Source organism: Pleurodeles waltl, chromosome 6 (genome assembly GCF_031143425.1).
Source record: "Pleurodeles waltl isolate 20211129_DDA chromosome 6, aPleWal1.hap1.20221129, whole genome shotgun sequence".
Lineage (NCBI taxonomy): Eukaryota > Metazoa > Chordata > Amphibia > Caudata > Salamandridae > Pleurodeles > Pleurodeles waltl.
Window position 1 is genome coordinate 946,248,105 of NC_090445.1, and position 16,321 is coordinate 946,264,425.

Consider the following 16,321-nt stretch of genomic DNA (forward strand, 5'->3'; position numbering starts at 1 on the left):
GGGACTTCGGGACAGTCGGTTCCCCACAGACAGCCACAGGCTACAGCAGACCTAACCCCCTCTGGGAACACCAGCACAGCTCTCACCCAGCGGGCCCATTCCTCTGTCTCCAGGACTCATCAATCAGCGGCGTGTCCACCACTACAGGGCACCCAGGTTGACCCACCACCCCAACAACAACAGGGACCTGGGGGCAGTGGTAGTGGGCACACGGTCCAGGGGACAGAGGCCCAGGGAAACAGGGGAACTGGGAGGGCTGCTGTGCGACGGGGGGGACAGGCCCAGGGAACCGACTCTCCAAGAGGCCCTCTCCTCCATCATGGGAGCATACCACCGCTCCCAGGAGATGATGGCTATGGTACTGGCCAGGTTCCAGGAGATCCAGGTACTGCAGGAGGAACAGTACATGGGGTTCAGAGAGGAACTGAGCAACATTAGTTCCGCAATGGGGACCATCGTCGTGGCCCTTAACCAGATAGTCACCACATTGCGGGACCATGTGGCACCACAAAGGGCCCCTGTCACTAGCATGGACCAGGAACAGCCTACCACCTCCGCCGGCACTAGTGGACAGGAGGCCCCCACACAACGACAGGCCACCAGAACCCCACCTCCTGCAGAAGAAGAACCACCCCGCAAGCGGTACCTGAGATCTCACAAGAAGACAGAGTAGGATGCCAAGACCCCTGCCAGCAAACGATACCCCCTGATGTCATCCCACTGTCCCACATTGTCACCCTGTCCAAACTTAAACTGCCCCTGCTCCATCCTTCCACAGGCATATGGACAATGCACCTGTGAGACTGAAAACTGGACTCTGCCATGGACATTACTCCACCATCACCCATCACCGTTTTACAATCATGTCCCTAAATTTAGCACTTTAATAAAATCACTTATTGCACTTTAAAAATCTGGAGTCTGCTTGTATTTTGAACAAATGTATTAGACATAACGGTGCCAAAATGTTCAGTTACATTGTGATGACAACATACCACTGTCACACAGCTGTAGTCCACGGGCAAACAAAGCAGAGGTCACGCAGTGGGGCCCACAGCTCTGAAAACGGAAGGGAAAGTCACAACTCAGTTAACAGGAACTGGGGGGAAACACAGACAGTAGAGAGGCAGGAGACTTTAAGTAAATGTAAAATGGCGGGGTTGATTCGTACCTGTGTGCTACTGAAAATACTGTTGTATCACTGTGTCCCTGTTTTCTGTGTCGTCCCCGTTGTCTTCCTCCTCTTCACTCTCCACAGGCTCCACAGCTGCTACAACACCACCCTCTGGACCATACTCCTGCAGGAAAGGCACCTGGCGTCGCAAAGCCAGGTTGTGAAGCATACAGCAGGCCACGATGATATGGCACACCTTCTTTGGTGAGTACATTAGGGATCCACCTGTCATATGCAGGCACCTAAACCTGGCCTTCAGGAGGCCGAAGGTCCGCTCGATCACCCTCCTAGTACGCCCATGGGCCTCATTGTACCGTTCCTCTGCCCTTGTCCTGGGATTCCTCACTGGGGTCAGTAGCCACGACAGGTTGGGGTAACCAGAGTCACCAATTAGCCACAAACGGTGTCTCTGTAGCTGTTCCATCACGTAAGGGATGCTGCTATTTCGCATGATGTACGCGTCATGCACTGACCCAGGGAACTTTGCATTTACATGGGAGATGTACTGGTCAGCCAAACAGACCACCTGGACATTCATCGAATGATAACTTTTTCTGTTCCTGTACACCTGCTCACTTCCACTGGGGGGAACCAAAGCCACATGGGTCCCATCAATGGCACCAATGATGTTGGGGATATGGCCAAGGGCATAGAAATCACCCTTCACTGTAGCCAAATCGCCCACCTCAGGGAAAACAATGTATCTCCGCATGTATTTCATCAGGGCAGACAACACTCTGGACAAAACCTTAGAAAACATAGGCTGAGACATCCCTGATGATATGGCCACTGTTGTTTGGAATGATCCACTTGCCAAAAAATGGAGCACTGACAGAACCTGCACCAGAGGGGGAATCCCTGTGGGTTGGCGAATGGGGGACATCAGGTCTGGCTCCAGGTGGGCACACAGTTCCTGTATAGTGGCTCGGTCAAGTCTGTATGTCAGTATGACATGTCTTTCTTCCATTGTCGACAGGTCCACCAGCGGTCTGTACACAGGAACATTCCTCCATCTCCTCGCAAGTCCCAGCGGACGGTTCCTAGGAGGGACAACATGGAGCACAGAGTCAAGCAACCCACAGGTACGTAACCACAGCTTGCACAGAACACGATTCGCTATGCATTGAATGGCTTGTATGAGTGGCAATGCAAGGCCTAGGCCTGTGTGACGCAGTAGAAATTAAGCCATGTGGGCCCTTGAAATGGCGGCTGCCTGACCTGTGAAGTGTGACAATGGGATGTGAGGTCAATGCGCTGGCGTGGCACACCGTGGCGGTAGGCGGTCAAAGACCGCGGCGCAAAGCAGCATTGGTTAACATTGAACCCTATGGGTCTCAGGAGCCAATGACGATATGCGCCGGCGGTCGCGGTACGCACCGCCGCGGGCGTGACCGCCATCTTCTATCTGCTTAATCACTCGAGACCTGATCATCCACAGGAGAGGACCTATACTGCAAGTGCTGCTGTGACCTCGGTCTGGAAGATACAATGGCTGCTGCGACTGGGGAAAGGGCCCCTGCCTTCACATCTGAGGAATTGGAGAAACTTGTTGATGGGGTCCTCCCCCAGTAAGCGCTACTCAACGGTCCTCCAGACCAACAGGTAAGTACACTGGGACCATGCTTTGTGGGCAATGCCTGTGTTGAGTCGGGTGGATGAAAGATGGTGGGGAGGGGAGCGAATGAGGCATGCATCGCACGACAGATGAGAGCATGTGCCATATGGCAAAGTTGGGGAGGGGGGGCCACTTACATCGACCATGCAGAAAATGATGATATTTTTTCCCCCACCCTGTCCATGTCACATAGGTCAGCGCCCATCAGAAGATCGACATTTGGCGTGCCATCGCCAAGGACGTCCGGACCCTGGGGGTCCACAACAGACTGGGGCACCCACTGCCGCAAGAGGTGGGAGGACATCCGCCGCGGGAGCAGGAAGACCGCGGAGGCTCTGCTGGAGATGGCCTCCCAAGGTAGGAGGGGTGGCTCCCGTCAATTGACCCCCCCTGATGTCCCGGATCCTGGCGGTGGCCTACCTCGATTTGGATGGCGCGTGAGGACATCACAGCAGACACAAGGGGGTGAGTACCAGCACATTCTGCTATGTTAGCGCACAGTGGAGGTGTCTGGGTGGGGGAGGAGGGCTGTGGGTATCTCTAGGCCAGGGCGACTTCTGTAGGCTGGTCCCCTCCATAAGGCATGGCCCTGTGCCCCCGCCCCCCACCTCTGTAGGGTGCTAAGTACAGCTATCCATGGCCCTGGGTCACCTATGTGTGCAGTTGTCGTCCATAGGCTTGTAGGCCAAGTCACAATAATTGAGTAGTGTACACCGAGTGCGTGGCGTAGTGCAGGGGGCTTCTGTGTCTGTCCTCTCCGCCAACAGTGTCGCCAATGCATGCACTCAACATGTCATTATTTCTCCCCCCCCCCCTTATTTGTGGTCTTCCTGTTCATGTGTGCATTAGCATCATCAGGCGGAGGAGAAGTGGCATCGGAGCACGAGGGAGCTGCATCTCACATGGCCCCGGAGGGCCATGCAACCGACTCCGAGTTCACCAGTGAGACGGAGGGCGAGGGGAGCTCCACAACGGGGACCCGTGGAGACGTCAGCGACACAGACACGTCCTCGGAAGGGAGCTCCCTTGTGGTGGCGGCAACATCCGTGCCCACCGCTACAACAGGTACAGCCGCCACCCCACGCACCAGCTCCGCCCTCCAAGCAGCCCCTCAGCGTTCGCCCCATGCCCGCTCGGCCAGGAAGGCGGGCATCTCCTTCGCCCCAGGCACCTCAGGCCCTGCCCCAGTTACCCCTGCTGCCCTCAGTGAGGAGATCATTGACCTCCTCCGGACGCTCATTGTTGGGCAGTCTACCCTTTTGAATGCCATCCAGGGTGTAGAAAGGGAGGTGCACCGGAGCAATGCATACCTGAAGGGCATTCATTCGGGTCAGGCTGCCCATCAGCGATCGTTCAACGCTCTGGCCTCAGCACTGACGGCAGCCATTGTCCCTGTCTCATGCCTCCCCCCTCCAATTTCCTCATCCCAGTCCCACTCCCCTGTTCCTCTGCCTATCCCAGCCACACCTACAGACCAGCCTGCACACACATCAACACCCAAGGGCAGCTCATCCAGACATAAGCACCACAGATCATACAAGCAACATCCACATGCAGACATGCCAACAGCCACTGCCTCCTCTGTGTCCCCCTCCTCCTCGTCTCCCTCCTCCCTCCCTGTGACGTCTCCACTCACACCTGCATGCACACCACCATCAGCCAGTACGTCCATCACCAGCACACCCACCAGAACACTCCGCACACGTGCAGTCACCACCCCCACTGCCCTTTACACATCCCCTGTGTCCTCTCCCAGTGTGTCTGTCACCCCCTCTTCCAAACGCAGGCAGCCACCCACCCAACAGCCATCCACCTCACGACAGCCTCGGTCACAAGCACCTGCACCCAAAGACAGCACACTTGACTCTCCTACAACCACATCCTCTTCCTCCACTCCCATACCCACTGCACCTACCCTTCCCACTGCTCCTAAAAAGTTTTTCCTCTCCAAAATTAACCTCTTTGCATCACCTGACCCACCCCCTCCATCTCGTAAGAGTCCAAACAGCACCTCAGCCACCACAAGCCCTGCACCTACAAGGACCACAGTCCAGGGCTATTGGAGTCCACCAGCTTCTAGGGCAGCAACATCGGCCAGCAGCAAGGGGACAGCCAGCCCAGCCCACCCCCTGGGAAAAAAACTAAAAAAGGGAAGGGCCGGCGCGAGAGGCCAGAGACGGCAGCCCTCAAAGGCAATACCCTGGCACGGTCACCTGGCACATCCACAAAGGGAGGCAAGGGCCCCAGAGAATTGGCGAAGGAGGGCAAGGGCAGCAGGGCGGACATTTCCGGCAGCAGGCGAGCTGCCCAGGAGGGCCCCACCAGCCCCATTTCGGGTGTGAAGGAGGACACCCACGGGCCCAGGACTCCAGCACAGGAGGGCCCTGCAAGCGAAAGGTCGGATGGCGACTGAGCGGGAAATATTGGCCCGATCTGGTTCCCTGGGAACACATGTCAAGCACCGCTGAACAGGGCCCCGCCGTGGCAAGCACCGCTGAACAGGGCCCCGCCGTGGCAAGCACCGCTGAACAGGGCCCCGCCGTGGCAAGCACCGCTGAACAGGGCCCCGCCGTGACAAGCACCGCTCCGCTGGGCCCTTCCTGTCAAGCACCGCTCCGCTGGGCCCTTCCTGTCAAGCACCGCTCCGCTGGACGCTTCCTGTCAAGCACCGCTCCGCTGGGCCCTTCCTGTCAAGCACCGCTCCGCTGGGCCCTTCCTGTCAAGCACCGCTCCGCTGGGCCCTTCCTGTCAAGCACCGCTCCGCTGGGCCCTTCCTGTCAAGCACCGCTCCGCTGGGCCCTTCATCTCAAGCACCGCTCCGCTGGGCCCTTCATCTCAAGCACCGCTCCGCTGGGCCCTTCATCTCAAGCACCGCTCCGCTGGGCCCTTCATCTCAAGCACCGCTCCGCTGGGCCCTTCATCTCAAGCACCGCTCCGCTGGGCCCTTCATCTCAAGCACCGCTCCGCTGGGCCCTTCATCTCAAGCACCGCTCCGCTGGGCCCTTCATCTCAAGCACCGCTCCGCTGGGCCCTTCATCTCAAGCACCGCTCCGCTGGGCCCTTCATCTCTGCACCGCTCCGCTGGGCCCTTCATCTCATGCACCGCTCCGCTGGGCCCTTCATCTCAAGCACCGCTCCGCTGGGCCCTTCCTGTCAAGCACTGCTCCGCTGGGCCCTTCATCTCTGCACCGCTCCGCTGGGCCCTTCATCTCAAGCACTGCTCCGCTGGGCCCTTCCTGTCAAGCACCGCTCCGCTGGGCCCTTCCTGTCAAGCACCGCTCCGCTGGGCCCTTCCTGTCAAGCACCGCTGGCCCATTGGCAGGGCCGGATCTGTGTCGGCCAGGGCTTCACGAAGCACTCTGGGCACCATGCCTCCTCCAGAAGCAGTGGAGTCTGTAATCCACTTGATGGACTGTGGCTTTGCACTCCCCAGGATGGTACAGTGGCCATGGAGGCACCTCGTGGATCTGGCGTTGTGGACTGAACTGGCTGAGGTGCCCCCCCTTCCCTTCCCCCTGAGGTGCCTGTAGTTTTACTATCTGATGCCCCTGCAGTGTTCTCTCCAATGGAATCGGGTCTCGTGTGTGGGCTTTGCCCATGTGTTTAGGCCCATTGGCCCACGAACAATGGATGATAGCCAATATGGGCTGGACTTTTGACCTATGTATATATTGTTCATGATGTAATATATTTTATTTATATTTTCATATTTCACTTAACTTCAATTATGCTATAATATACTTCATTTTTAATGATCATTTTATTTTGTCTTTGCATTCTTCCGGGAGGTTTGGGGGGTGTCACTCTGACTTGTTGCTCTGCATTGATGTGTGTGTGTTGTAGTGGGTGAGGGTGGGGGTGGGTGTGAAGGTTTTTGCCTCCCCCCTCCCCTGTGTCGTAGGTGCAGTACTCACCGTTGTCTTCTGCGCCGGCGTTCGTTGCTCCTGGTAGAGGAGCAGGTAGACAATAGCTGGTAGGATGTGTAGTTCGGGTTCCATGCTGTCCAGATTCCTCGTGGGGTGTATGAAGGTGAGCGTTTTCCAGTTCGAAGTCTGTTTCCGCCGTGTTTTTATCGGCGGGGCTCCCGCCCCGGAAAAGGTGGCGGATTGGTGAGTTGTGATAGGGTGGGCGGTACATTGTCTGCCGCCTGTCTGTTGGCGGTGACCGCCGCGCTGCTTGTCTGTACCGCCGTGGCGGTCGGAGTGTTAAAGTGGCGGGCTGTGTTGGCGGTTCCCGCCAGGGTCGGAATTCCATTTTTTTGGCCGCCTGCCTGTTTGCGGGTTGGCCGCCGCTTTTACACCGACCGCCAGGGTTGGAATGACCCCCACAGTCTTGATAGGCTTCAATACAGTTCACTAGGGGATCTCTGCTCAACCCCTGGTACCACAAGCAGCTGCTTTTTCGCCAGAGAAATGTTTGATAGTGTCAAACGATTCCTATCAACATTAAAGTCAAGAACATAACGCAAAAATATTCTCAAACCAATTTAGAAATATCTAGAACAGTGTAATAAACAAAATGACAGAAAAATGGTTATACAGAGCTTAAGGGAACCAAAGATATGTTTTAACTCAAAAAACATCAAGAAACTACAAAAGGCCAATTATTGTCATCGTTCTTGTTAAAGACGGACATAGGCGCAAATTAAGACTAACTATGATGGAGAACATTTTATGTAACTTATGCAGATCGAAAATGTTACCTTTGAATTTACTAACTTTTTACCGGAAATAATCTCCTTTATCAGAAATGTCTAGGTAATGATTGCTTTATTCAAGCTGTCCTTTGCTAAATCGGAACTTCTAAAGCGAGCTAAATTGACAAGCCTTATCCGTAGGTTGTGCCTTTCTTGAGCAGCAACTAATCAATTTTACTCAGTGGGAGCGAAAAAAATGCCAATTCAAAATCATATCATAAAGGAAATGAGGTTGTCTTATTAATGGGCTGTATCAAAAAGATTTGGTAAAGAGATTGTAACCTATAGGAAAAGCATTTATCTCACACTAATGGCAGGGTGTGAAATAAGTGTGGAAGACTCAATTGTAATAACAGACAAATAGTACTGTATGCTCTGCATAAAGAAAACACACCATGTTCCCTCGCTTGGAATTCTGAAGTTCCAGAGGATGGAATATTGAAATAGCATATAACCTGTGGGCAGCGTACCGTGAAAGAAAGCTGATTGCTTTATTACCACATGATCTAGGCCTCAGTTGATGGCTGTGGAGAATGACGACTTGAACGCTGATGCCAGCTTTCTCATTTTGCCAAATTTTGAGAACCTGGGCCAAAGAGGTCATCACGAGCAAAATAAGCCTATCATGAAGAAGTAGACAAAACAATGGATATTCACGGCAACCAAGCAAACACTTGGGTCACAAAAAGATTTGCAGGTGGATCTGTTCGTTCACAAAATAAATATAACAAAAGGTCGTTAAGGACAAAATTGTATTCACCAGCATATCAAAGCAAAATATTTCTGATACCAGTTGTGTGGTGGCAACACCTCCCAGCAGAGATGATCTTCACAGTCATATGCAATCATTTAAAAAATGTATAAAAATAGCGTTGCGCAGGTTCTCATTTGTTTACACTAAGTTTTAGCCGGATATATTAGCGAGTGCTTTCTTAGCAATTGGTCAGATTGTGGTATGTGTCTTTTGCCTCCTCTCCTAAAAACAGGGCAAGCAAAAAATCAGCAGCATTTCGTTGTATCCTCCTTTGGAAGGCAGCTAGGATTTTTTTTTAAAGAATGCGACAGTTAGAAAAAAATCTAACTATGTGATTTATTTTAAGAAGGGATGTGTCTGCACTGCCTTGGTATCCTGAACACAGAACTTAACCAGTCTTCCAACGCAAAAGGGGGTTAAGAATAAGTGTGATTTTAGATGAAAATATTACTCAAAAATACTGACAGGACAAGATACTGTCAATTTGGTTTCTACAAGTAACATATTATCCAGTACAGGACAATGTATAACGCAAACTCATTCTCATAAACGCATTTAACTCTGTTGAATAATATTCAACATGAAAATCTCTACAATCGCAGCTGCAGTCCTTGAAAAAACAGACAGATGGAAAGTGTGACGTCTGTACCCTACCTCTGGCAATGTGTCTTTTGGGAGAAAGGCAACACAGACTTTTCTGAACGGGTCTTACATAATTCATCCAACTGTGCAAGCCAAAAAGAACGATCATCTGTGTGCAGTGGCACATTAACGCTGGGGAAATCCACTGCACTCACAGCAGTGCTTCCCTCTGAGGTGCTCTTAACAGTACCTGCTCTATCAGCATAGTGGCCTGGTCCTCCACGCGGTCTGGCTGTGTGTACAGAGTGGCGCACAGTTTGAGACGACGGAAAGCAATCTTGAGCTGGTCCTGGTACTGTCCGTCATCTACCAGCATTGCCTTCTCTATGTGCCCAATCGCCACTTCAATCCGGTCTGCGTCTTCATCGATGCGAGAGAGCTCGAGATGAACTTGACAGCGGAGAAGTCTCAGCGAGCTGCAAATCAAAAAATACAAAAAAGCAAAACATTGAACTCTGTCCCACGCATCATTTCAAAAGCAATCTAGAACCCAAATTATTGATGAATCTTTGGGACTCTCCGCACAGTAATTTTTAAGTTATATAAAATGTTTATTTTTAAAAAATGAGACTTGTTTCAGACATCTTATTCATATTTGTGGCAATCACAGCTAAAGTGTTGGTACAATTGGGACTAAATTGAATTTATGGATTCCTCTCGGTGAGAAATATAATATGTTGAAAGAATACCAAAAGGGGCTGTCATCTTTGACTGACTCTGAGAGGAGACAGACTATTTCATTCTCACTTAATTTTTGTTTAAGCAAATAAAGTCATTCAAGTCCTCTTTTCAATTAATATATGTTACTGCTCTCCCAGGTCATCGGTGAAACTCTGGTATTCTATACTCAGATATTCTGTCCTAGCCTACACCCCTTTGCCTTAGCCCACACCCCTTTGCAGCTATACTGTTTAAAAATACCTACTGTGCTTCATGCACCATATCTCAGACCTCCCCATCAGTGAGACTTAGAATAACACTCATCTGATGTAGAATGCCACCATAACATCTATATTTTACTAATTTTCCCATAACAAGAGCGTCTGAAACTCGAATCCTCATCTTTACAGAACAGCTTCTCAGTGAACGACGTGGCGCTCCGTGATCCAGCATGCAATATATCGGATGCCCCGGTCTACCTTTGCATGAGGCAGCTCTTAAGTGCCTGCGGCACCATAAACTGCCATGGAACTACTTAATTTCGAAGGTATTAACAACGGAATGTCTCCAACACTGACGTAAACATTAAGACATTCAGGAATCAGTCTCATATATTTAATACATTGCGGGCATCTTTCCAAAGAGTTATGGGTATTTGCTATGAAATTCCTATGAAATCATAACTTTTGTTGCAGTTTTACTCCTCCCTCCTTTACACCGTTTCCTTTTTTCCTTTTACAAGTTACACTGTTGAGTTAAAAAGGTGCTTACATCGAAATTAATTTAGCTATTTGATGGATAGGTATTAATTGGGTCATGAAAAAGTAATTTTCTCCAGTAGCTGGTGTGTGTAGTTTATCTAGCTGAATAGAAGTCTTAAAGTTGCAAGACACACAACAGGATTCAAATGTGCTAAGGGAAACCAAGTCCAGACCAGCAAAAAAGAAATATTGAACTAATTGCTGTTCTTGGCAGAATGAAACAAACACCTCAAGTGGGTTAAAATGTACACAATTGGTAAAGGAGAAGGTAGATGTTAAGCCTTAGCCTAAACACGTATTCTAGAAAGCCATTAATGTTAATTGAGTGCAGAAAGTGTCTTGAAAATGGCAGTGGAGTTTTTATGCAAATTGTTGGGTGAGATGGGCTCTGGTTCCTCGCCAGCTTGCAGCAGCTCCACGTGAGCACACTCGACAAAATCGCCTTCTGTTTAGTGGGTTTTGAAGAAGAAACCGTCAGGGTGGGAGATGGGATGATTTAAAAGTTTCACACAAAGTGGTAGCTCAGCTCAGAGTGTGCTCCTGGGAGCATTGCTTCATAGGTCATAAATTCTTCCCCATAGAACCGTGTGCAGAGGGCATGGAATTGAGATTTAAGGTCCTGGGATAGGCTCAGCAATGGTTCTGGTTATGTTATGCAGATTTGTGCAGCACACTTTCACCCGGGACGTATCCTGGAACTGAGCAGGTGTGAGTTTGGCCTAGTGGGATTTCTCGAAAAGTCAGATCTTCAGCTTCTTGTGTAAATCAAGAAGTGAGGAAGAGGAGGCGCTATTCTATTGTGTAGTGGCAGGTCATTCCACACTTTAGGAGCAATGTAGGAGAAGGCTTGACCACTGGATCTGGTTTTCCGTACGTGTGGGGTTAGAGTAAGTAGAAGTTCAGAAAAGCAGGGGTGTCTGGAATGTTTATGAAAGCTGATGCACTTGTTGAGGTATGCTGGGCCAGTGTTATGTAGTGCCTTGAAAGTATGGGAGGAGTTTGAATTGTGCTAGTTTGTAAAGGGAACCCACTTGAGCTCCTTCAAGTGTGGTGTTACGTGACTGCAACGTGGGAAGTTGAGAGTAATTCTGGATGCTGAATTCTAAATGGTCTTCTGGTGATTTTTTGTTGATCCCAGTACAGGTGGTGTTCCCGTAGTCCAGATTGCTTGTGGTCAGTACACCAGTGACAGTTTCCGGACACTTATTGAAAGCCATTTGAAAATCTTCCTCTGCATCTAGTATGGAAGCATGAGACAGTGACGGCATTGACTTGGGCAGTTATGTTGAGTTTATTGTCAGTGATGATCCTGAGGTTCTTGGAGTGGGTGCTGGGGGTGGGTGACATTCCTAGATCTGATGGCCACCAGAAGAAGTACCCACAGTGGTGCGCTCTTCCCAAACATCATGATTTCGGTCTTGCCGGAGGTCAGCTTTAGACAGCTGATCTTCATTCAGTGGGCATTTTCAGTCATGCAGGCATTGAACTTGATCAGGGTACTGGGCATCTTGTCTGTGAGGGATAGAACGAGTTGTGTTGTCGGCATAGGAGAGGACGTTGATGTCGTGAGAGCAGATGATGCTGGCTAGAAGGATCATGTATGCAAAGAAGAGGGTAAGGCTCAAGGAGGATCCTTGGGGCATTCTGTAGATGTAGGGTGTTCAAGGTGTACGGTGTCAGGCTGACTGACTGGGTCCTTCCAGTCGGGAAGGAGGAGATCCAGAACAATTTTCAGAGCAATACCTGGTCACTTTTGCTTTATGCTGCTATTTGCTCTAGTCACCAATTCCCTCCTATGTATGATGTTCCCTCTGAGGTCAGTTTTTGTGACTCACAAACCACAGATCCAGAGCCACGAACTTTTCCTCCCAGTTACATCAAATGTTTCTATCAGTCAAAAGATTGTGTTGTTGGGATGAAGTCCCTTAAAGACATTTAGAAAAAGTTATAAATAAATATCTCTGACTCACCTGCAGTCCGAGTGTGGTACCTAGCAAATATGCACAACACGGGCTTGTGGGACATGTGCACCCATCTGCATCCCAAAGCTAGTTGAGAAAGAGAGCACCAGTATGTTTTATGAATAGTGTTGGTAGTAACTGGCAAAAATGCATAACGGGATTTTTGGACATGCGTCCAAATGCAACCCATAGCTATTTTAAAAAGAGGGGCAATGTTTTAAGCAGCTCTGAAAAACAGAGTTCTAGAGGTTGCCTCCTGGAAGAGTCACAAGAAACATAGGAAGATTAAAACATGGTCCTCCATTTTCCACCGTGAACATTAAGAGAATTATGGAAAGGGGATCAGATAATGCCAAGGCTAATATGCAGACTCTATCCTGGCCTAAATAAGAAAGCTTTCCATTCTAGGGAAATAAGCCTTCAAGTATGTCATTGTAGGAAGTTGGCTCTGTATATACTATTTCAAAGTAAGAAATAGTGTGCACAGAGTCCAAGGGTTCCCCTTAGAGGTAAGATAGTGGCAAAATGAGATAATTATAATGCTCTATTTGTGGTAGTGCGGTCGAGCAGTAGGCTTATCAAAGGGTAGTGTTAAGCATTTGTTGTACACACACAGGCAACAAATGAGGAACACACACTCAAAGACAATTCCAGGACAATAGGTTTTTATATAGAAAAATATATTTTCTTAGTTTATTTTAAGAACCACAGGTTCAAGATTTACAAACAATACTTTAAATGAAAGGTATTTCACTCAGGTATCTTAGGAACTTTGAATTATCACAATAGCATGTACAGTTGTGGCAAAAATGGCAATAAGCTATTTTAAAAGTGGACACAGTGCAAAAATCAACAGTTCCTGTAGGAGGTAAGTAATTGGTAAGTTCACAGGTAAGTAAAACACTTACAGGGTTCAAAGTTGGGTCCAAGGTAGCCAACCGTTGGGGGTTCAAGGCAACCCCAAAGTTACCACACCAGCAGCTCAGGGCCGGTCAGGTGCAGAGGTCAAAGTGGTGCCCAAAACAAAGAGGCTTCAATGGAAATAGGGGTGCCCCGGTTCCAGTCTGCCAGCAGGTAAGTACCCGCGACTTCGGAGGGCAGACCAGGGGGGTTTTGTAGGGCACCGGGGGGACACAAGCAGGCACAGAAAGTACACCCTCAGCGCCACTGGGGCGGCCGGGTGCAGAGTGCAAACAGGCGTCGGGTTTTCAAAAGGATTCAATGGGAGACCCGGGGGTCTCTTCAGAGATGCAGGCAGGCACGGGGGGCTCCTCGGGGTAGCCACCACCTGGACTAGGAACAGGGTCACCTGGGGGTCGCTCCTGAACTGGAGTTCGGTTCCTTCAGGTCCTGGGGGCTGCGGGTGCAGAGTGTTTACCAGGCGTCGGGTTCCTTGAAACAGGCAGTCGCGGTCAGGGGGAGCCTCTGGATTTCCTCTGCAGGCGTCGCTGTGGGGGCTCAGGGGGGTCAACTCTGGCTACTCACGGGCTCGCAGTCGCTGGGGAGTCCTCCCTGTGGTGTTAGTTTTCTAAAGGTCGAGTCGGAGGCGTCGGGTGCAGAGTGGAAATTCTCACGCTTCAGGCGGAAAACAGGTGGTCTTTAAAAGTTGCTTCTTTGTTGCAAAGTTGCAGTTTTGTGGAACAGGGCCGCTGTCCTCGGGAGCTTCTTGGTCCTTTTAGATGCAGGGTAGTCCTCTGAGGCTTAAGAGGTCGCTGGACCCTGGGGGACGCATCGCTGTTGCAGTTTTTCTTGAAGTGGGGAGACAGGCTGGTAGGGCTGGGGCCAAAGCAGTTGGTGTCTCCGTCTTCTCTGCAGGGCTTCAGGTCAGCAGTCCTTCTTCGTCTTCAGGTTGCAGGAATCTATCTTCCTCGGTTCTGGAAGCCCCTAAATACTCAATTTAGTGGTGTGTTTAGGTCTGGGAGGATAGTAGCCAATGGCTACTAGCCCCGAGGGTGGCTACACCCTCTTTGTGCCTCCTCCCTGTGGGGAGGGTGGCACATCCCTAATCCTATTGGGGGAATCCTCCATCTGCAAGATGGAGGATTTCTAAAAGTCAGAGTCACCTCAGCTCAGGACACCTCAGGGGTTGTCCTGACTGGCCAGTGACTCCTCCTTGTTTTCCTCATTATCTCCTCCAGCCTTGCCGCCAAAAGTGAGGGCAGTGGCCGGAGGGGCGGGCATCTCCACTAGCTGGGATGCCCTGTGGCACTGTAACAAAGGGGGTGAGCCTTTGAGGTTCACCGCCAGGTGTTACAGTTCCTGCAGGGGGAGATGAGAAGCACCTCCGCCCAGTACAGGCTTTGTTCCTGGCCACAGAGTGACAAAGGCACTCTCCCCATGTGGCCGGCAACATGTCTGGGGTGTGGCAGGCTGGCAAAAACTAGCCAGCCCACACTGGAGTCGGGTATGTTTTCAGGGGGCATCTCTAAGATGCCCTCTGGATGTATTTTTACAATAAAGTGCACACTGGCATCAGTGTGCATTTATTGTGCTGAGAAGTTTGATACCAAACTTCACACTTTTCAGTGTAGCCATTATGGTGCTGTGGAGTTCGTGTTTGACAGACTCCCAGACCACATACTCTTATGGCTACCCTGCACTTACAATATCTAAGGTTTTGCTTAGATACTGTAGGGGCATAGTGCTCATGCACCTATGCCCTAACCTGTGGCATAGTGCACCCTGCCTTAGGGCTGTGAGGCCTGCTAGAGGGGTGACTTACCTATTCCACAGGCAGTGTGAGGTTGGCATGGCACCCTGAGAGGAGTGCCATGTCGACTTAGTCATTTTCTCCCCACCAGCACACACCCGCTGGCAAGCAGTGTGTCTGTGCTGAGTAAGGGGTCCCTAGGGTGGCATAAGACATGCTGCAGCCCTTAGAGACCTTCCCTGGCATCAGGGCCCCTGGTACCAGGGGTACCAGTTACAAGGGACTTACCTGCGTGCCAGGGTTGTACCAATTGTGGAAACAAAGGTACAGTTTAGGGAAAGAACACTGATGTTGGGGCCTGGTTAGCAGGCCTCAGCACAGTTTCAAATCATAACTTGGCATCCGCAAAGGCAAAAAGTCAGGGGGTAACCATGCCAAGGAGGCATTTCCTTACACAACCCCCCTCCAAACGAAAGAGGATGAGACTAACCTTTCCCAAGAGAGTCTTCATTTTGTAAGTGGAAGAACCCGGAAAGGCCATCTGCATTGGCATGGGCAGTCCCAGGTCTGTGTTCCACTATACAGACCATTCCCTGTAGGGAGATGGACTACCTCAACAGTTTTGGATTTTCACCTTTCATTTGCATTAGCCATCTGAGAGGTCTGTGGTCAGTTTTAACTACAAAGTGAGTACCAAAGAGGTATGGTCTCAGCTTCTTCAGGGACCAAACCACAGCAAAGGCCTCCCTCTCAATGGCACTCCAACGCTGCTCCCTGGGGAGTAACCTCCTGCTAATGAAAGCAACAAGCTGGTCAAGGCCATCATCATTTGTTTGGGACAAAACTGCCCCTATCCCATGTTCAGAGGCATCAGTCTGCACAATGAACCGCTTGGAGTAATCTGGAGCTTTGAGAACTGGTGCTGTGCACATAGCTTGTTTCAGGGTGTCAAAGGCCTGTTGGCATTCTATGGTCCAGTTTACCATCTTGGGCATTTTCTTAGAGGTAAGTTATGTGAGAGGTGTCACTATGGATCCATATCCCTTCACAAACCTCCTGTAGTACCCAGTCAAGCCAAGGAATGCCCTGATTTGAGTCGGGGTTTTTGGAGCTACCCAGTCCAGAATAGTCTGGATCTTGGGTTGGAGTGGCTGAACCTGGCCTCCACCTACAAGATGTCCCAAGTAAACCACAGTTCCCTGCCCTATCTGACATTTGGATGCCTTGATAGAGAGGCCTGCTGCTTGCAGGGCCTGCAAAACCTTCTTCAGGTGGACCAGGTGATCCTGCCAGCTGGAGCTAAAGACAGCAATATCATCATGATAAGCTGCACTAAAGGACTCCAAGCCAGCAAGGACTTGATTCACCAACTTTTGGAAAGTGGCAGGGGCATTCTTTAAGACAAAGG

General features: G+C 50.4%; 1 protein-coding gene across 2 annotated transcripts in view; it reads right to left on the reverse strand.

The window, feature by feature from the left end:
* Positions 1-16,321, reverse strand: part of CFAP46 (cilia and flagella associated protein 46) — a 1,580,346-nt gene that overhangs the window by 1,190,959 nt on the left and 373,066 nt on the right. For both annotated transcript variants that reach the window (XM_069239769.1, XM_069239768.1), the window contains exon 14: positions 9,072-9,297. In XM_069239769.1, coding sequence (XP_069095870.1) covers positions 9,072-9,297 — 226 coding nt within the window. The remainder of the gene's footprint in view (positions 1-9,071; positions 9,298-16,321) is intronic.